Source organism: Mesoplodon densirostris, chromosome 17, assembly GCF_025265405.1.
Source record: "Mesoplodon densirostris isolate mMesDen1 chromosome 17, mMesDen1 primary haplotype, whole genome shotgun sequence".
NCBI lineage: Eukaryota > Metazoa > Chordata > Mammalia > Artiodactyla > Ziphiidae > Mesoplodon > Mesoplodon densirostris.
This window is the reverse complement of record NC_082677.1, coordinates 15,312,311-15,334,235: the sequence shown is the minus strand read 5'-3', so window position 1 is coordinate 15,334,235 and position 21,925 is coordinate 15,312,311. Positions and strand designations below refer to the sequence as shown.

The 21,925-nt window shown below is 37.9% G+C and overlaps 1 protein-coding gene across 1 annotated transcript in view; it reads left to right on the top strand.

Annotated features, from left to right (window-relative positions):
• The window catches only part of LOC132477390 (phosphatidylinositol 3,4,5-trisphosphate 3-phosphatase TPTE2-like), a 94,365-nt gene that overhangs the window by 26,771 nt on the left and 45,669 nt on the right, over positions 1-21,925 (top strand). The window contains exons 4-13 of the mRNA XM_060079757.1: positions 1,815-1,868; positions 3,692-3,745; positions 4,277-4,330; positions 5,921-5,974; positions 7,629-7,694; positions 16,684-16,734; positions 17,907-18,068; positions 19,565-19,684; positions 21,165-21,264; positions 21,407-21,470. Of these exons, the coding sequence (XP_059935740.1) occupies positions 1,815-1,868; positions 3,692-3,745; positions 4,277-4,330; positions 5,921-5,974; positions 7,629-7,694; positions 16,684-16,734; positions 17,907-18,068; positions 19,565-19,684; positions 21,165-21,264; positions 21,407-21,470 (779 nt within the window). The remainder of the gene's footprint in view (positions 1-1,814; positions 1,869-3,691; positions 3,746-4,276; positions 4,331-5,920; positions 5,975-7,628; positions 7,695-16,683; positions 16,735-17,906; positions 18,069-19,564; positions 19,685-21,164; positions 21,265-21,406; positions 21,471-21,925) is intronic.

The window sequence follows — 21,925 nt, the reverse complement described above, 5'->3', positions numbered from 1 at the left end:
ATTATATCACTATTCCATGTAGACTATCACTAACGATAAATTTCTGCATACGAGTGAAGTAAAATAGAACAATTCTTGAGGGTCGATGATGGTAATAAAGATGTTAACTTTGATAATTCATATGAATGAGTCTGTGAAGTTTGAAAGGAGGGAACTGTTGGTGGATCTCTTATCATTGGGAAGATAGGGTTTATACTGACGCATGAAGAAAAGGGAAAACTATGGAAAGTAAAGATATAGTGGCACTGAACAGCACCTTCAATCAACTGGACCTAATTGACATGTATAGAAGAGCTCACTTAACAAGAGCGGAATATATATCCTTCTCAAGCTCACATGAAACATTCACCAGTATAGATCACTTGTTCTACAAAATAAACTATTAAAAAAAATTTACAACCACAAAGGAATATCACCTCATGCCTGTTAGAATGGCATCGTTGGGCTTCCCTGGTGGCACAGTGGTTAAGAATCCGCCTGCCAGTGCAGGGGACACAGGTTCAAGCCCTGGTCCAGGAAGATCCCACATGCTGTGGACCCACTAAGCCCGTGTGCCACAACTACTGAGCCTGCGCTCTAAAGCCCATGAGCCACAACTACTGAGCCCGTGTGCCACAACTACTGGAGTCCCCATGCCTAGAGCCCATGCTCCTCCACAAGAGAAGCCACTGCAATGAGAAGCCCGCTCACCGCAACGAAGAGTAGACCCCGCTCGCCCCAACTAGAGAAAACCCGAGTGCAGCAACAAAGACCCAACACAGCCAAAAAAGTAAATCTAAATAAAATTTAAAAAATGTATGTATAGAATGGCATTGTCAGAAAGATAAAAAATAACAAGTGTTGACAAGGATGTGGAGAAAAGGGAAGGCTTGTGCACTGTTGGTAGGAATGCAAATTGTTACAGCTACTATGAAAAACACTATGGAAATTTCTCAAAAAATTAAAAATAGAATTGTCATATGATCCAGCAATTCCACTTCTGGGTATTTATCTGAAGAAATTGAAAACACTAGCTTGAAAAGACATGTGCAACCCCGTGTTCATTGCATTCTTTACAGTAGCCAAGACATGGCAACAACGTGTCCGTTGACCAGTGAATGGATAAAGAAGTTGTGGTATATATGTGTACAATGGAATATATTCAGCCATAAAAAAAAGAATGAAATCGTGCTATTTGCAACAGCATGGGTAGAACTCCTGGACGTTTACGCCAAGTGCAATAAGTTAGAGAAAGAGAAATACCATGTGGTCTCACTTGTGTGTGGAGTCTTAAAAGGAAAGAAAGCTCATAAATAAGAGAAAAGATTGGTGGTTTCCAGAAATGGGGGGTGAGGGCTGTGTAGGGGGTGGGTGAAATGGGTGAGGGAAGTCAAAAGGTACAAACTTCCAGTTATAAAATAAGTCACCCTGGGGATGTACAACCCCTGCTAGAACGGGTTGTACAGCATGGTAACTATAGTGAATCATACTACCAATACTGTATGAGGGATGGTACCTGCAAACTACAGTTGAATTTGAAGTAATTGCAAACACAAAAACCAGTTACACCTTGGGATTAGGTTCAGAAGTAAAGAAATGTTTTTAACCTTGATCCATTAAGGAGTCTTTTACAGGCCTAGGAATTTCATTGCCACCATGTGAAGCTGCATTTCTAGGGTAAAATGAAATACTTAGTTCCAAATAAGCAAATTATGCATGAATTTGTAATTTTCAATTCATAATTGAACATGTATCTCTCTACAACTTAGCCAATTTGAATGAAAAAAGTAAGTCTATGAAATCACGTGATGTTTCTGTACATTTTAATCCTTAAGCTATGAGCAGAATGAATTGATATCTGTAACCAATAAAGAAGCCATCACTGAAAGGTGAGATTATATGTAGATAGATAGATATGTAAAGGTGCACACACAGAGATATTGAATACTAAGTTTCTTGTATGCTTTTTCTAAAATGTTGGTATGTTCTGTATGTAGCATTCTTTTTTTGATCTAGTTGGATAAAAGAGAAACAGATCAGAAGAAGGAGACTTACTCCCATCTGAGTGACTAGTAGCCAAAACTCTTAGAAACCTGTCAGATTGCCTGTGTGAGACTCTGGTAGAACGTGTTGTATTCGTTTGCTAGGGCTGCTGTAACAAAATATCAGAAATCGAGTGGTTTAAACAACAAAACTTTGTCTCAATCCTCAAGGCTAGAAGTTGGTATCAGGATGTTGGCAGGGGTGGTTTCTTCTGAGTGCTGTGAGGAAGAATCTCTTCCATGCGTCTCTCCTAGCTTCTGGTGGCTGCTGTCAATTGCTCCAATCTCTGCCTTCATCTTCACATGGCATCCTTTCCTTTTGTATAAGGACATCCGTCATATCGGATTAGGAACCCACCCTAACCAGTAGGACCACATCTTGACTAATTACTTCTGCAACAATGCTACTTTCAATAAGGTCACATTCTGAGTTAAAGGGGATAAGACTTCGCCATATGAATTTTAGTGGGACAGTATTCAGCCTACAACATGGGACAAATGAGGAGAGATCCGTATTTGGAAACAAGGGGAAGGCTAGCTGTGGCCTGGGAAGAGACGAGCCCTCAACAGAAGAGAATGGATCTAACAGCCCCTAGATGTGTCCCACACCCTCCAGAGCTCTGCCACTGCGTAAGGGTCCTCCAACCCAAACCCGTGATGGCAGTGGAAGTGGCTGGAGCCATACTGCCTCAGGCCTGCAGTTGTTGACCCTGTGTGTGAGGGGCAGGAAAGGTGACCAGGAGGGGTGAAAATAAGGAAGTGATGGAACTTGAGAGTCAGGAATTTAGATGCAGTAAGAGGGATGCGTACCTACAAACTGAAGTTAAATTGAAATAAATGCCATCACAAAAAGCTGTGACCGTTCGGATTGAAGGAATAGTAAAGAACTTGAGGCATTACTATTTTCACAGGCCTAAGATATCAATTACTGCCATGTAAAATCTCATGTTTAATGAAAATGACATACCAGCTTCAATTTAGTGTTATATACATGAGTTTTTTAAAGATCAACAAGTTCATAACTGTATAGTAATTGTAGCCATTTAAATGACAAAAACCAAGTCAGTCAATTACATGTGATGTCTGACAGTGTACCTTTTAAACTCTTTAGCCCATACCCGAATGAATTGATTGATAATCAGAAACACGAGGAAGCTACCAGCAAAATATGAGATATAAAAGAATAAAGATATATATATAATTAATATACATATGCATATACATATTTCTATAACACAAACACACACATGCTCGCACACAGACATACAACACAGAGAGAGAGATTGAAATTTGTGAAATTGACTCTAAGGAGCATTCACAGCAATAAGAGTGTGTTTGACACTGTTTCTAAGTCGAGTCATAGTAGGATGTGTAGGTAACTCTGTCTGCTCTGGGTCCAGTTGGAAAAAAGAGTAGCAAGTCATAAAAGGGCTGCTTCTTTCTCTAAGTGTGCTACCACTACTTACAGGCCTAAGATAATCATTACCACCTTATATAAGGTCTCATTTCTAATAAAAATGACATAGCATGCTCAGTTTTGTGATATATACATGAATTTTTAAAGATCAACCAGTTCAAAAGTTGTAGAGTAACTGTAGCTATTTGAATGAAAAAAAGTAAGTCTAGAATTACGTGTGGTGTGTGAACCATGTATCTTCTCAATCTTTTAGCACTGCCCTGAATGAATTGACATCAGAAACCTATAAGGATGGCAACAATGAAACGTGAGATATAAATGAATATTAAAGACAAATGTTTTATACGTACATGTATGCACATATATTTATATACTCTTATCAATATGAACACACAAACACATAAACATAAATACTATGGAAGAAAAAGAGGTGCAGTTTTCAAATTCATTCTTAGGAGTATCCATGACAATACAGTGTCTTTGACATTGTTATTAAATCTTCTCACTGTAACACCTGTTAGTAACTTTCTATCCTTTTTGGATCCAGTTGGATAAAAGAGGAACAGGTCATAAGAGGAATCCTTCCTCCTGCTAATAACTACCAGCCAATTCCTGAGTCATGAACTTTTCTGATAGGTCCAAAACATTTATTACAAATGTATATAGAATCATTTCTGGGCAAAATGAGATATCAGATTTCAAATAATTGATTTACATGTAAATTTTCAAAGAGCCAACCAGTTTATGAGTTCAAGGGTAATTATAGCCCACCTGAACTAAAAAAGTAAAAGTCTAGAAGTCTTGTGGTATCTTATTTTGTCTGTTTTTAATCCTTTAGCACTGCCCCGAGTGAATGGACAGCAGCGTCCTCTGAAGGACTCTCCAATGCAAAGTGAGCTCTGACGAATAAATATGCATGTAATATGTACACACACACATATGTGCATAATATATATATACAGAGAGATTGAGATTTGGGATGTTCACCCTTAGGAGCACCCATGGAAATATAGAGCTCCCTTGATACTCTTTCTAATGTCCTCTCATGGCAAGGTTCTATGTGGAATAGTCTTTGTCTTTTGAATTGAGGTAGAAAAAAAGGCACAAGACATAGAGGGAGTCTTCTTACTCCCAGTCTTGAGTGTCACTTACTGGCAGCCAGACTCTCGGGATACTGTCTGATTGCCTGGTATGAGACTGTCCTGGAGTGGGTGTGGGGAAGATGAAAGCCGTCTGGAGCAAGCAGAATAATAATAAATTGTATCAGCTACCATGTGAGGCTGATAACCCAAATCCAGACCCATGTTCACCTCAGATGGAGCCCCTGACTCAGGCCTGTAGTTACTTGACCCTGTGTGAGGGGCAGGAAAGACAAGCATGCTTCCTATGGAGCACAGACGTGGTCAGGGAGCTAGATTGGTCAAGAAAGTTGGGTACCTACAACCTGAAGTTGAATTTGAAATAAATTCCACCCCAAAAGTTTGTTACACATTGGATGAGATTCAGTAGTAAAGAACTGTACTTCAATCTTGAGTCATTACCTTTTTGACAAGTGTAAGATATTCATTACAAATACATAAAGCCTCATTTCTGGGGAAAATGACCTACCAGGTTTCAAGCAATCGATTTACATGTCAGTTTTTAAAGGGTCATCTAGTTTTATAAGTGAAAGCATTAATTGAAACTAATTTGAACCAGAAAGTTTAACTGAGAAAATTATAGGGTGTCTGACTCTGTGCCTTTTTAATCCTTTAGCACTGCTTTGAGTGAATTGACAACAGGAAGACCTGATGGACCCACCACTGATACGTGAGATAGAAATAAAGATAGAGAGATGTCAACAAAAAATATATATATGTATAGAAATGCAGAGAGGGAGAGCATGCGAGAGTGAGAGAAAGAGAGGAAAGGGGAGAGAGGTTGATTCTATTTGGGAGGTTCATTTTTAGGAGTATTGGTGACATAACAGAGTGTCTTTGACATTGTTTCTAAATCTTTTTACTGTAGCCTATGTAAGTATGTTTCTTTCTTTCTTTCTTTTGTGTCTAGTTGGATAAAACAGAAACAGGTCATAAGAGGGATGCTTCTTACTCATCTGTTTATCACTCTTAGATGCAGCCGAAACCCCTAGGGAAACTATCCAAATGCTTGTGTATGAGGCTGTACTAAAATGGGCCAAGAAAGGAGAGAAACTTATTTTGCAAGGAGAAAGTTGTACTCCTGAAGGGGTTCAGGAGTCAAGAAATGTCTATAAACTTGATTCATGACTTCCCCCCGCCCCACCCAGGACGAAGATTTTCATTACAAATGTATAAAGCCTCACTTACAGGGGAAAATGAAATACCAGGTTTTAAATAACTGATTAGAATGTTATTTTTAGGACAACTAGGTTATAAACTGTAAAGCAATTGTAGCTAATGTGCATTGAAAAATAAGTCTAGGGAGAGGTGAAGTCTTACCATGTGCATTTATAATCCTTTAGCCATGACCAGAGCCAGGTGGAAAAGGTAACTTGTGTTGAACCCTTCAATGAAAGGTGAGATATAAATATATAGAGCTAGTGTAAGGGGGGTATTGAGATTTGTGAAATTTATTCTGGGGAACATCTGTGGCAATACAGTTTCTTCGCTGCTTTATCTAAGGGTTCTGTTTGTTTGTTTTGCCAGCCTCAGTATGTTACTTTCTTTTTTGGATCTATTTTGGGGCAAAAAAGAACAGGTCATAAAAGGGAGTGTTCTTACCCCTAGTCTGTTTGTTACCCCGAGTTAGGAGCAGCCCCTATCTGATACTTTCCCTTAGGAAAGTATCAGATTACCCATGCATGGGCCAAGAGAGGACAGAATCATAATAGGAGTTAGGAGAAGGTCTCAGTGGATGGAGAGCAGAGGGGAGCCCTCAGCAGCAAAAAGTGGGTCTGATAGACCCTGCATGTGTCCCTCACCTTCCAGAGCTCTGCCACCATGTGGGGCTGGTGCCCCAAACCCAAACCCGCCATCACATTGGAGGGAGCCCCTGCCTTGTCTTGACCCTGTCTGAAGGGCAGGAAAGACATCTATGATTCGTGAAGGGTTACTAGGTGTGGTGTAGGGACTTGAGAAGGCAGGAAGTTATAGGACAAGTGAGATGAGTACCTACAAACTCAAGCTGAATTGGAAGTAAATTTAATCACAAAATGGTGTTACACTTGGGGATTAGGTTCGGGAGTAAAGAAATGTACATAAATTTGATTTATTAAGTTTTCCCACAGGACTAAGATTTTTATTACCAACGGATAAAGTTCATTTCTACAGAAAAATTAAATACCAGGTTTTAAATAACTGATTAGAATGTTATCTTTAGGGCAACTAAATTTTAAACTGCAGAGTAATTATAGCTAAATTGCATTTAAAAATAAATCTGTAAGACGCATGGAGTCTTACTATGTCCATTTTAATCCGTTAGCCCTGACTCATGTGACTTGAGAGGCAGAGGTGAAAGGTGAGATATAAATAGGGAGAGAGGGGAAAAGGGGAGGATATTGAGATTTGTGAAATCCAATTAGTTATGGAGTCCTTGTCTCAGGCAGTTATTTGAAACCTATTCAAGGAGGAAACAAGATATCCATAATATGTGAAACGTAGGTGGTGCAGGGACCCAGGTTCCAAATAACTAATTGACATATAATTTTTTTAGAGTTCAACCAGTTCATAAGTTCTAGAGCAAGTGTATCCAATTTCAGCCAAAAAAAGTGAAGTCGTTTCGTGCTATGTACATTTTTAATCCTTCACAATGACCCAAATAAGTTGACATCAAAGGTCTTTGACTACTTTGCTATATCTTGCCTTTTAATTATGGTGCCTTCCAAGGCTGCTGATATAATTTACTTGCATCAGTGCTATGTATGTATTATGAATCTCTATCTTTATAGAAAGAGTGAGACAGAAAGAGAGAAGCAGACACGGAGACAAGAGACATAGGGAGAAACAGAGAGGGAAAGATTTGCAAAATTCAGTCTTGGAAGTATCCATAGGAATACAGAGTTTTCTAGACAATGATTCTAAATTTCTTTCTGTAAGATTGGGTCATCCAGTGAGCTAAGTCGTGGTTCCTTTAGATTTAAGGAATTCTTTTTCTTCAAATAAGTGTTTCACATCACTGTTCCATGTAGCAAATCTCTAATGATATATTTTTGCATTTGTTGGCGGTTAAAGTATGATGGGACTGCTGTCCAAGATCGATGATGGTGAAGAAGACAGTGACTCTCTCAATTCACATTAGTAAGTCAGTTTGAAGTTTGGAGGGAGGGAGCTGTTGATGGATTTCTTATCTTTTAGAAGATGGGGCTCATGCTGAGGTGAAAAAAAGAGAGCTATGGAAAGATAGCAAAATGTTGGGGAGGGAGGGTATACAATGATTCCGTTTGAATTTGCATATAAGTACCATACTTGAAAAAATATTTCCACGTATTCACAAGTAAATGTTCTTCTAGTTTGAAAATGTGAAAACGTCCTTAGTAGAGACTAATTTTATTACAAAGTTTCTTTCTAAACAGAGGATTGCCGAATGCTACTTGCTCTTCACTTGTGTTCCTTTCTCATTTTTCTTGGATATGTTCTGATTCCTAGTTTTGTTGATTTTGTCTATGAGCAAATGGGACTGAGAGCCAAAGCAAACATGTTTTGCTGATTAAAGACCGCTTAATGTCCATTGGGATTTTATGAATTTTGACTTGCTCCTGAGTAATCTCATGAGAGTACTTCCTGTTGCACTGATGTGAAGGCATTTTTACCTGTACTCAATGACAAGGACACGATACCTTCTTAAAATCACACACGTCTGACTCTCCCTCCCCCAAACTACTATGTATAAAATAAGCATCAAGGGTCTATTGTACAGCACAGGGAAATATAGCCGTTATTTTGTAATAACTTTAAATAGAATATAATCTATAAAGTTATTGAATGACTATGTTGTACACCCAAAACTAATATAATCTTGTAAATTAATTGTACTTCCAAAAAAAGCCCATGTGTCTGGACTGCAGAATTATTCCTGCAATTTTTCTTCTGCTACTCTCTTGGCCAGTTACTTAAGCATTCACCGACTTGAATTAATGTTGGGGAGTGAGTATTGCTAAAGAGGCATTGAATTGGTTACTGTTGTAATCTGTTGGTGTCTAGACAAAAACAACGTGAAAACTAAAGGGGCGACTAATGAATACAAATAGTTCTTCAAATTACCCATGAATTTCCATTTTCTGTTTTTTTATCATGGGCCATCAATGAAGAGTTCACTCTGCTACTTAATTAAATGATATGTCTGCATATTAACTATATATTTTCTGCAATGAGGCTGCCCAGGGCAGGGGCAAAATTTGAATAGACTGAGCAAGGCAAGCATTTCCTTCTTCTTACAAACAAAAAGTGTTAGTTTAGTTTTGTTTTTTAAATTACAAATGCTTATGGTATAGATTTGGGTGGCATTTGCAATACTCCCTGTGTGAGAGACACTGGAGTTTCAGACCAGGGGATGGTATTAGATTTGGAGTAAGACCTGGAATCAGTGCTCGGCTTTGGCATCTAATACACACTGGACACTTGGCAAAATACTAAACTACTTTAAATTTTAGGTCTTTTATCTGTAAACTGGTAATAATGCTATCTACAATATCTATCTACTGGGTGCTAGGTGTAGTATAATAAAAAACAAAAACTAAATGTGGAGTAATATGTGCACACATATTATTCAGTGTGAATTTAAAACTCCAAAGCACCGTAAATAAATTTTATACTAAAAACCAAAACTAAAGCAACAAAATTTCACTATTAGGAAAATCAGAAAATACAAGCAATAAAACCTCCCATGAAGAGGCATTCCTAATGTTTAATAGATGCCCTTCAAGGTTCTTTAGGCTTATACATTTTTTGTTTATGGATATGGTATCATACATTGTTTTAAAAATAACCTTATTACTTAGTGACATATCATGACTATATTTCCATGCATTTACATTTGCATTTACAACATTATATATTTTTTAATTTCAGATTTTTTATTGCTGCCTGAAGTTCTGCCTATATTTGACTTTATTGATTTTTAAATTTGCCACATTCCTTTTGACAGCTGTATAATATTTCATGGTATAGATGTTTAAATTGTCATTCATTTAAATTGTCAGGTATTTCTGGACATTTCAGCTGTGACTGATTACAAAAATTGATGAATAACTTTGAGACCAAACCTCTGTATATTTTATTTCTTTATAATACAAATTCTCGGAGGTGGAAATTCTGTGTCAAAAGGAACGTTTGTGAGGCTCTTGATTTTGCTACTTTCCACACCAAGATGCAGTGTGCATTTCTTCCCCGTTGACGCTAGCCATCGCTCATCTTTACAATGTTAGTTAATATGTTTGTTCGAATGCACATTTGACATTGTTTTTGTTTCTACTTTTTTCATAGAACTTGTATTTCATTGTTTTCAAACTACCTTTGCCCGTTTAACATTGGGGTATTTGTCACTGCCATTGGATAGAAAAGTGAAATATATCCTTTCTATATCATAGCTAGGGCAAGTATTTTTCCCAGGTTGCCTAGCTTTTCACTATATAGAAGCTTATACTCCTCATACAGTTGAGCACATCTGTCCTTTTCTTTATGATGGATGCCTTTAGTGTCAGAAAGGCTTTCTCTACCCAAGATTTTACTATATTCACCGAAATTCATCTATGTTTTGAATTTATTTTCTACATTGAAAGAAAACATCTGCCCAGGATTTATTTTGTATTAAGGTATAAAATGTAGGCGTCTACTTTTCTCCCAGGTGACTCCTTAGTTTTCCCAGCATCAAAGTTGCATCCCCCTCCATTGTCCTTACCCTAATTTAATGATCCTTATTGCATTTATCACCTTCTAACTTACTACCTTATTTACTTATTTATTATATTTATGGTCTGCACGAGACAGAATTTAAACATCATGATGGAAGAAAATTTTGTCCATTTTTTTAACAGCTGTATCTCCAGTGCCTCAAACAGTGCCATGGCACATAGTAGGCACTCGGTGAGTTTGGTTGAATGAATGAACCCATTATTGAAAACATTTATATCTTGTTCAAAGATTTTTAAATCCATCTCTATCATGTTATGAATCTTTATACGCTGGGTCTTTCCAGAATCTATTTTATTTAATCATTTTTCTAGCCTTCTGATTTCAGCATGCTTTTCACACATGATGATATAATTTATAGTGAACTAAAACATTTTTTTAAAACATAAGGTCCATCCTTTTCCTCTTCCCCTTTTGTTTTTGTAGTCTCAAATTACCTGTTTTTGTTTAGTGAGTTTGTTACCAAACTGTAGATAGCTATAGTTATTTTTCTGCTTTCTTTTTTTGTCTCCCTTTAACCTTTATACTCTAATAAAGTATTTAAAAATCTATCTTGGTAAAGAGTGGCAATTTTCTGGTTCTATTTATCACCTTGCTGAAAGTTTTGTGTATTTTTGTCATTTTGTTTCTGATAGAAGAGTTCCTTTCAACATGTCTTGTAAGGCAGGTCTAGTGTTGATGAACTCCAGCTTCTCTTTGTCTGGGAAAGCATTTATTTCTCCTTCATATCTGAATGATAACTGTGTTATATAGAGTGTTCTTGGGTGACAGTTTTTATCTTTCAGTATTTTGAGAATGTCGTTCCACTCCCTCTTGGACTGTAGGGTTTCTGCTGAGAAATCTGCTGATAGCCTAGTAGTGGGGGTTCCCTGGTAGGTTACCATCCTTTTTGCCCTGGCTGATTTTAAAATTCTTTGTCATTCACTTTTAACAGTTTTAATATTATTTGTCTTGGAGAAGGTCTTTTTGCATTGAGGTAATTAGGTGTTCTCTTAGCTTAATGGACTTGTAACTCCAGTTCCTTCCCCAAGTTTGGGATGTTCCCAGCTATTGTTTCTTTAAATAAACTCTCTGCTCCCTTTTCCCTCTCTTCTCCTTCTGGGAGATGCACTATCCTAATGTTGTCCTTCCTGAAAGAGATCACTCTCTCAGGATTTCTTCCTTTTAAAAACCTTATTTCTCTTTCCTCTTCTACTTGTATCATTTTTAGATTGCTATATTCCAGCTTGCTAATTCTCTCTTCCATATTGTCTGCTCTGTTTCCAGTGCTTCTAATGTGTGTTCTTTATCTCATTTATTGAGTTCTTGAGCTCCGGAGTTTCTTTTTGGTTCCTTTTAATTTATTTATTTATTTAAATTATTTTTTATTGACGTAGAGTTGATTTACAATGTTGTGTTAGTTTCTGCTGTACAGCAAACTGAATCAGTTATACCTATACATATATATCCACTCTATTGAGTAGAGTTCCCTGGACTACACAGTAGGTTCTTATTAGTTATCTATTTTATATATAGTAGTGTGTATATGTCAATCCCAGTCTCCCAATTGTTTCTTTTTAGAGTTTCAGTCTCTTTGGTAAAATATTCTTTCTGTTCATTCATTTTTATTCCTGAGCTCATTAAACTACCTTTCTGAGTTTTCTTATATCTCATTGAGTTCATGGGCTGTGCCACTGCAGGTGGGGGAGTGGCAGTGAGGTTGTGGTCACCTCGGCGGCTGGAGGGACAGGATCCCAGGCCCCGCTGTTGGTCAGTTACATGTAGCCATGGGTGCTGGTGTGGTCTGGAGCCTGTAGTCACGTGTGCTGCTTCCCCTGCTGCTACTGTGTTCTCTGAAGCTGTGGGCACAGCTGCTGTGGTCAGAGGGCCAGGATTGCAGGCACTGGTTCCACTGTTCCCTCGTTCCATCTCTTCTAAGTGTTCCAATTCACCTGCCTTTATATGTACAGATGTGTGGAGTCCTCTGGCAAACTGTTGTGTTGGACAGTGGCACCTTTGTTGAGTTGTGGGTTTTATTGGTTGTAGATTGAAGGGGAGAGACCAAGGTAGTTTTTCACTCTGTCATGTTTCTGACATCACTGTGAATGTACCATATTTTCTTATCCATTCACCCATTGATGGGCATTTGGATTATTTCCAGTTGTGGCCTGTTATGAGTAATGTGGCTATGAACATTTACGTACAAGTTTTTTGTGTGGACACAACTTTCATTTATCTTTGGTTAGTGCCAAGGAATAGGGTTGCTGATACTTATGGTAAAGTGTATGATTAATTGTATGAGAAATAGTTTCCAAAATGGCGGTACCATTTCACATCTCTTCTTATCTTTAGGTTTTCATTTTCTTTCATCAAGTTTTGTAATTTTCAGCCTACAGATCCTGCACATATTTTGTTACTTTATAAAAAAGTATTTCATGGGTTTTGGTGCTAATATAAATGGTTCAGTTGCTTACATTTCTACTTTTCAATCATTCATTGCTAGTATATCAAAATATAGTTGAATTTTGTATATTGACCTTTTATACAATAACTGTTAAACGCACTTATTCTGTTAGCTTTTTTGTAGATTCCTTGGGATTTTCTAGGTAGGCAAGCATCTCCTCTACAAATAGTGAGAGTTTTATTTCTTCCTTTTCAATCTATAGGCCTTTTATTTCCATTTCTTGCTTTATTACATTGACTCCAATATAATTTTGAGTGGAAGAAGTGTGAACTGACATCCTAGATTCCTAATCATTGGAAGAAAACATTCAGTCTCACCATTAAGATTGATATCAGCCATAGTTTTTTTGTTTGTTTGTTTGTTTTGGGGGGCATAAATGCCCCTTGTCAGGTTAAGGAAGTTTCCTTTTTTCCTACTTCACTGAAAGCTTTTATCATAAATGGATGTTAAATTTTGTTTAAACATTTTTTTACCTCTATTGAGATGATCATATGTTGTATTTTCCTTAGTTTATTGACATGGCGAATTACATTATTTTTAGAATGTTGACCCATCCTTGAATTCCTGGAACAAACACCAAGTGGTCATGAATTTAAAAAATATATATACTGCTGGATTCAATTTATTAATGGTTTGTTAAGGAGTTTTGTATCTATATTTATGAGGGATATTGGTAATTTTCTTGTCAGGTAATGTCTTGACTGGTTTTGGTATCAGGGTAATGCTAATCTCCTAAATTGAGCTTGGAAGCAGTCCCTATTCTTCTGTTTTATGGAAGAGTTTGTTTCGATTTGTATCTTAAAGAATTAAGTAGAATTCTCCAGTGAAGTCACTTGGGCTTGGACTTTTTTGTTGTTGTTGGAAAGTTTTCAACTACAAGTTCACTTTCTCTACAAGATATATTACCTTTTAAACTATTCAGGTTATCTATTTTTTCTTGAGCACATTTTAGTAGCTTGTGTCTTGCAAACAATATCTCCATTTAATCTAAGTTGTCATATGTGGCACCTTTAAAATTTCTGTAGTGATAACATGCAATTAAATATCTTGTATAGTACTCTCCCACTTCACCGGTTTTATTAAATCGTGGTCAGAAAATGTAGTCTGAATAATTTTTATATTTTAGAGTACCATTAAAGTTTTTTATCTTCTTGTAGGATAAATTTCTTTTAAAATTTCATAGAAATGCTTTAAATATGTTTTATCTGCACAATAGAAACTATATATAGAGAGAGTTTTAAAATATGTTTGTTTAAACATATAGCACATAAAGCACATATATATATATATATGTAAATGGATAGCGTTTGTCCAGGGACACTCAGATCTTATCCTTGCTACCAACACCCCACTCCAAAGGGAAGTATATCCCTGAGGACCAAGCCGGGCAAAGGACACTCCTAGGTACTTTGGAGGCTCCTCTCTAAGTCCCAGTAAAGAATCCTAATGAGCTAACTTAGGGTGGACTCAGATCTAAAGCCTGACTCTGCTCTCTTCAACCTGAGTTTAATCTAGGAATATAGCCTTGTCTGTTGTGGATAGTTTGGTGGTGGGGGGGGGACCCAGAGCCCTGGAGTGAGAGTAGGAAAACCAAAGAATCATCCCAGTGCCTTTAATGCTTTGAGTATGACCACATGCCCCCCTCCACCATCTGTGCAGAGAAATAAGTGTCCAGTGGGAAAGATAGGACCTGCCCCCAATGCAGATCCCACCCCTGTTCAACACGGTCTTAATAGTATCTTATAGAGTCTACCTTCTATCAGGATAAAATAAGTCTTGGTCATCGTTAATATTTTTGCTTTGAATTCAACTTTGATATTAATATTACAACTTTTCGTGTTTTGAGATTTAACATTTGCATCTGATATCTTTGTCCATCTCTATTTTGAAACTATCATTTTAATTTAGTTTTTGTCCTTGTATACAGCCTATAGTGCATTTAGTTTTTAAACTTATCTAAAAGTATTTGTCAGTATTTGATACGAGAGCAATGTGTTGGTATTTATTATCATTTCAGGTATGTTTGGTGTTATTTGCTATCATTTTACTTTGTTTTCTGTATTAAACACTTCCTTGATATTTGTTCTTTAATTTTTTTAACATTATGCTATTAGTTGATTTGTTTTTATTCAAGTTTTAATAATATGAAAGTTATAAACCTATTTTTAGAAAACATAATTGTACCTTTGTTTCTCCATCAATATCCAGTTTAAAACTGGACTTGTACCTGGGAAGATAGAAATGCAACATGCTTTTACTTCTGTCTTCTGAGAAACCTAAATTAATGTGGAAAACCCCTGCAAATTTAAATCCATACTATTATCGAGAACTTTGTTATTTATCTTGGCTTTTAGAATCATTTGTTTACATTTCCACGTGCTACATTAACAATGATTATTTGGCCTTAGTTCTGAATTTGTATGATTTTATTTCTTGACACCTTTTCTCTATAAGGCATCTTCCTTATGCTTGCCTTCTTCATTTTTTATTCCTTGCTCAGTTGGCTCAAGCACTTCTCTGAGTAATCATTTTTAGGAACGTTACATGGTTGCACTGGGTGTTGGAGAGTGTATGTGTGTTGCTCCCAAATATGAATAGCACTTTTTCTAAATGTATAATTACTGAGTTACAGTCCTTTGCCAGCAAACTCCACACACATTGTTTGAAGCTGCATTTATATAGCACACTCTTTTTTTTTTTTTTTTTAAATCTCAATTCTATATTTACTTGGGGTGGGGTAGTTTTGGGAGGCACTGAAAGTGATAGTAGAGCCTAAAGCCACCCCAAGCCATCCTTTTGTGGCCCAATGATTCTGTCAGGCATGGTTCTGTAAATTCACTTTGTCAAGTAAGTTGTGATTTGTTGTAACATTTCTTTGCTACCCAGAGATCTGATAGTCTGTCTGGGATCAGAAAGGGCTTGTATTAAGAGAATGGCAACCTCAGGGGAGGTTCACCTCTTTTGGCCAATCAGTTCCCCATCCACATCGACCTTTTCTCGCTAGGCCTGGGCAGAGGTAGTGGGTGCAGATGGAGCAGGAGAAATTAGAGGGGGGTGGGGAGATCTTATAGCTCAGCTTAGCCCAACAGTATCCATCTGTGGCCCGTTGCATCGGGCAGTGCCCCAGTTCTATTGGGCATATATCCTCCCTCTTCTCCAGTCTTGGGCACAGTCTGTGAGCATTGCTTTGGGATTAAATCCCACTTGGGGTGGAATTTGGGTCACGTGTTGGAGGCTTCAGCAGGGCCAGAAATTGCTCCTCAATGACTACCTTGTCTCCAGCCCTAGGGTAAAATGAGGCACAACTGCTGGCGCTCTAAAACCGTCTCCTCCTCCTACTAACGGAAGGAGCCCAGCCTCCAGTGTGTTTCCCCTTTGAAATGTATCTTACTAACATTCCTCACCCCCAAAGTGCACTTCCCACCCCAGCTCTGAGTCTCATTAATGTTTAACTGTCTTATTCATGGGGTGACTTGTTTCAAGAAATGAATATTGCAAGACAAGAGCTTCCCTGAAGTCCCTTATGCTATTGCTGTAGAACAGGTCTGGCCATAGTGTGATGACTTGCCCAGGATCCCACAGCTCACTCATGGGAGAGCTGGAACACACATCTCTTCTACCATTCCCTTCTGTCTCCATGCTCTGTTGCTTTAGTTGATGACCCCAAGCTTAATCTTAGCATTAAGTTGGGATTAGAGCTTTACAGTCAAGGGAAAGTTTAGTGTTTTTTTTCACATATATTCTACATAGGAAAGAAAAAAAAAGAATCAGGTGACATTTTTACAGTTATTAGTAAAAAGCGTTTTGTTAGGCAACTTCTGGAGACTTTAAAAATTATATTTATAAAGGCCTTTGTTGGTTAAATTCATACTATATGTTAGGAAAAATCTGATACACTTGAAAGCTCTGAAATTTTATTTTTACTTCTCATTGCAGCAGCAGGATTAAGAGAATTGTGTACTTGATTGTATCATCCTTCCCTTTCAGGTATGTGAGACTCTAGAAAAGGAGGTAATTAAGTATGTATTACATTTAATATCAATATTTTTTAATGGCAGAGGATCTGGGAGGGGAAAAAAAAGCATTTCCACTGTCAGTATGTCGCTAAATAACCTTTGTGCCCGATTTAATGCAATCTAATTTATCTTGGAATTTTAATTGAAGCTGAACATGAAGAATTGCAAAGAAATGGCATGTACGGAGTCTAATAGCAACATATTAACATGTTTTTTTCTACCTGTCAAAGTAAAAATAATGAAACATGCATTTCAAAATTCTATAATTATAAGGAAAGTGTTTTAGTAAATACCTTATTCACCTAGAATTACTCCTTAATTCTGGAAACATTTTACTTAGATCTTTCTTCTCTACATGATAGTAAGATTTCATACTATGTTACAGATTCACACAATGTACTTGCTTCCTTTTAAATTGATAATGTTTTAATTTGCATTGCAATTGTGAAAAAGTGCTTTAAGATTAATTTATCTTCATAGATTATACAAATAGTACAATCAACTTCTAGAGAATATGTTTAGCATATATAGGAAAAAGGCTTAGGAGTTACTTTAGAGTTCAATTATGTGTGTATTCATTGAATTGAATTCCTTCTTACGTGCCCAGAACTGTGCCAGAACCATCCATTGATATGTAATCTTATATTTGTTGATAATCTCACTGATAAGAAGCCTTACTGGTCAAAGAAGTCTTTTAAGGGCTTGTGTTAGTCATGCTTTCACTTGGTTTTTATTACTCAATTCTTTAAAAATATCAAGATGAATGAGGTTTACTTTATTGTGGGAAATTGGTAGAAGACCCTTCAAAATTCTTAAATTTTAAGAAGAGTTTACAAGTGGAAACATGTCATTTGAATGTAGTTTGCCTATTCTGTCTTGGAGTGTTGGTCTGATGTGTCTTAATATAAAAGGGCATGATATCATGAAGTGGTTTAGTGGGAAATTTCTTTCCCTAACAACTGCTTCTATTGGGTGAAAGCAGAGTGATTTATGTTGAGATTCTAAGAGCAGTTCTCCCTACCCCTGAACGGTTTAACCCAAAATAATGACATTTTGATATCAGATCATGGGGCTGAAGTTAGTCTACCTATAGATGTGAAAACCACTTTATCCTTATTCGGTTTATTTATTTGTTTGTTGCAGAATACTTGGAATTTTGCTGACCTTTGTGGATGTGTCCCTCATCATTACAGACATACTTATCTCTGATAGCACGATATATATTCCTTTGGAGTATCGTGCAGTTTCTTTAGCTATGGGTTTATTTTTTTTCATGGACGTTTTTCTTCGAGTGTCTATAGAAGGGTAAGTTTGATTAATTTTTTAAAAGCACAGAGAGCTATTTTGTACTGCTATGAGAAGCATCTCAAGTAATGACCAGGTCAACCCAACTAAATATGCCCCTCTTTATCAAAATAATTCTCCTTGAAGGCATCCTCCACAAGAGAAACAACAATCCAAATCCCAATTTCTATCAGACTGAGCTTTAATATTACTCTTGCAACTGGCACTCTAGTCTGCAAACCATGTATTCTAGATGGTTCCTTCAACAGGTACAGCTTAAAGGGTTTGCAAAATGGGGCCAGGCAGCTAATATGTCTACATGCACATTATTAAGAGGAACGTGTATGTGAAGTATAAGTATTGATATTTTTATTGAGTTCAATGTAAATAAAAGCTGACAGTATATTAAGTACTAGATAATAGATCATGAGCAAACCCTACCTCAGTTAAAATAAAAATTTGTGGTACTTCCCTGGCGGTCCAGTGGTTAGGACTCCATGCTTCCGCTGCAGGGGGTATGGGTTCGATCCCTGGTCGGGAAACTAGGATCCTGCAAGCTGCACGGCCAAAAAAAATTTTTTTTAATGAGACATTTAAAACTAAATGAACAAAAACTTGTGTTAAGCTCTATGGGAGAGCGAGTCAGGGACTAAAGTCCCCAGCCTCACTTCATCCAGAGCATTTCGGAACATGCTTGTCTCCTTTCTGGCTGAATTTCTGTCCTCGTGCCTCTGAGCTGAGGACAGTTACCCACTCCCGGGTTACTCAGAGCCTAAAGGAGCTATCCCAGGACTAGAAGATTTCCCTGGAGCCCCAGTGCCCATGGCTGAAGGAGCTAGTGTTGAGGAGGAGGTGCCAGGGCTGAAAGTTCAGCTTTGCACAGAGGAGGCCACACCAGCTCACTGGGATTCCACTGTGGGTGCAAAGCCAGGTGATGAGTTTGCAGGCCAAAGTAGTGGACCCGTCTACCTCTCACAAGCTCCTTTCATGCACTTCTCACAGCCCGTTTCTCTAGGGCTGTGACATGTTCAGCTTCCATTGTCGGATAGCATCGCTCACCATCCCATCTCTCTCTCCCCCCTGTGTCCAGGCAATGCTTGCCTCTTGTTCAATGGTTTGGTTATATCTCTTACTATACTTATGGCTCTACTTGCCATATTGATGTTTTTGTCCTATATAAGTATAAAATGAGTATGAATATTTTTTTTCCTTAATCTAGTCTAGTAAATGCACTTTAAATCATTCATCAACGCTGAATTCCTTTTAAAAAAATATTTATTTATTTTGGCTGCGCTGGTTCTTAGTTGTAGCATGCGGACTCTTAGTTGTGGCATGCACATGGGATCTAGTTCCCTGACCAGGGATCTAACCTGGGCTCCCTGCATTGGGAGCGCAGAGTCTTACCCACTGGACCACCAGGGAAATCCCAAACCGGAAATCTTAAGGGTGCTTTTAAAATATCCCTACCTCTTCTTTGGGGAAGCATAAACTTATATCTTTTTTGTTTTTTGTTACAGGGTACGACGGTATTTTTCCGATATGTTGAACTCCTTAGATGCTTCCATTATTGTGGTTTCTCTACTGGTCAATATTGCTTATTTTTTCTACAACTTCAAGTTTCTTAAAAATTTCCCCAAGTAAGAAACATATGCTTCCCTTCTCTTAAAGTTTTTCTTTCTTAAAAAGTATTTTCTGTGGCTTTCATTTTGTGTAATCTTTTAAACTCTGAATGTGCTAATTCTGTGCTAAATAAGCTGCTTGAAAATGAAACGTTGAGTTAAATTTCTACCTGGAAACTAAAGGATGGTGGTGTTTAGGGACCAGTGAAGGGTGTCCACACTGAGTACCTTAGTCGAGTGAAGAAGATGACGCCCCCAAAGAAGAAACTGGGGACTTGCCTCTTGTACCTAACTTGAACTTCTCTACCTTTTGAAATTCCCACTAAATTCCCACTTGCGCTTCAACCACACATTTCTTACACGTGAAATTCCTGGGTTTTTCCTATAACCAAGAGAGTACTGGTTTGAGTTGATGAAAAATTTGAGTGACTCCAATGATGATTCTCTAAAAAGGCAGAAATGGAAGAGAAAAACGAGGTGACACGGGTAGAAACACAGAGGTGGAATGTTTGCAGGACAGTTAACATGACGGAAGCTGAGGCAGAGTTAGAACTGTTAGGGGTCAAAGCAAAACGTGTATGAGCCACCGATGGCTTCTCTATTTCTCCTCCTCTTTCTACTGGGGCAGTGAGAAAAAGAAGAGCAAAAGTGTTCTAGGATGTAGCTGTTGGGTGGCTCACTAGGCTTATTCCTTAGTCAGATAGCTTGCACTTCCTGCACTCCAGCTTCTCAGGACTTTCCCTCAGGTCCCAACAAAACTTGATGTGATAAGCTTTTGGAGTTTTTGAAAAGAACCCAAACCAGTATGGTCTTCAGACAGGCAACCTCAGCATCACGGAAGAGCTTGTCAGAGATACCAGAAGACAAACACCTCAGGGCCCACTCTAGACCTACTGAATCAGTATGCACACTCAACCTAGAGAAGCACTAGCCCAGACCATCAGTTCTTTGCCATCGTGTTTCTTCCTGATGGTAGGAGACACACTTGGGAAGTAACTCATCTGTTATCTGCCTGATGTGTGTTCACAGCTCTAGTGAACCCCTGTTACGCATGGGAGTAACAGAGGGGAATAAGAATTCTGTTTGGATGGGAAAAAGACTGAAAAATGCTTGTCTTAAACCACAGAAGTTAAACCCACAAATTCTGAGAGTCTACCATATGACTTTTTCTTTAAATCAGAGTTTCTCAACACCAGCACTACTGGTATTTTGGACAGATCCATTTTTAGTAAGGGAGCTGTCCTGTGCGTCGGTACTGAGCAGCATCCCTGGCCTCTAACCACTAGATGCAAGTAGCAGCCCCTCACAGGCAGTTGTGACAGCCAAAAATGTCTCTGAACATTGCCAAATATGCCCAGAGTGGGTGGGGTGGGTGGGAGGCTTGGGCCAGGGGGTCGTGTGCCAAATTTTGCCCCTGGTTAAGAGCCACTGCTCTAAACTTAGTCCATACTGACAAGATCCTCTGTTTCTAAAGCAAAAATGAATCTTTTATTGTTAGATTGAGAATTGTTTTACTACCTCTACGACTTATCCTTCTGTCAAGAGCTCTTCATCTGGCTCAGCAAAACAGACATCTTGCAATGCTGACCAGGAGGAGGGTAAGTGGGCAAAATATGTTTATGATTCAGAAAAAATGTTTGTGCTTCAGGAAATACTGGCAAGGGTTGTAGATATCTATATATTGTTCTTCTTTTGTGTTGATTTATGTTTTACAAATGAATGATTGTTTTAAACCCTCAGGTTTCAGAAAACAAACGGCGATACAAGAAGGATGGATTTGACTTAGACCTCACTTACGTTACCGGTTTGTGAAGTGTATCTCTTGATTTGCCTATATTAACATCACATTTTTCTTGTGTGTGAGTAGGTAATTATATGCTAATTTTGTTCTTTCCCTGTCTGAGGCATGTTCTTTCAAAGCATTTTTTATCCATGAAGACATATGCCACTCTGATAGTGTGACATATTTGGAGTTTAACCCTGCCAATGGAAAAATCTTAATTTTCATCTCAATTCAGGGCTACTTGCTTATAGTATAGGAAGTTAAATGGATTTTCAGCTGACTCCATTTGTTTGGTTTAGAATCTATTGAGTTCTAGTAGTTATCCTCGGTCCCAAGGATTTCAGAGAGACCTGTTCTCTCCCTAGAACGCTAGAGATGAAGTCATTGCTTTGTAGGTCTCGGGTTTCCGAGTCAGGGGAACACTGGAAAGCATCCTAGAAGTTCCCAACATTGCTCATTTTTCTTTGGTGTTTAAA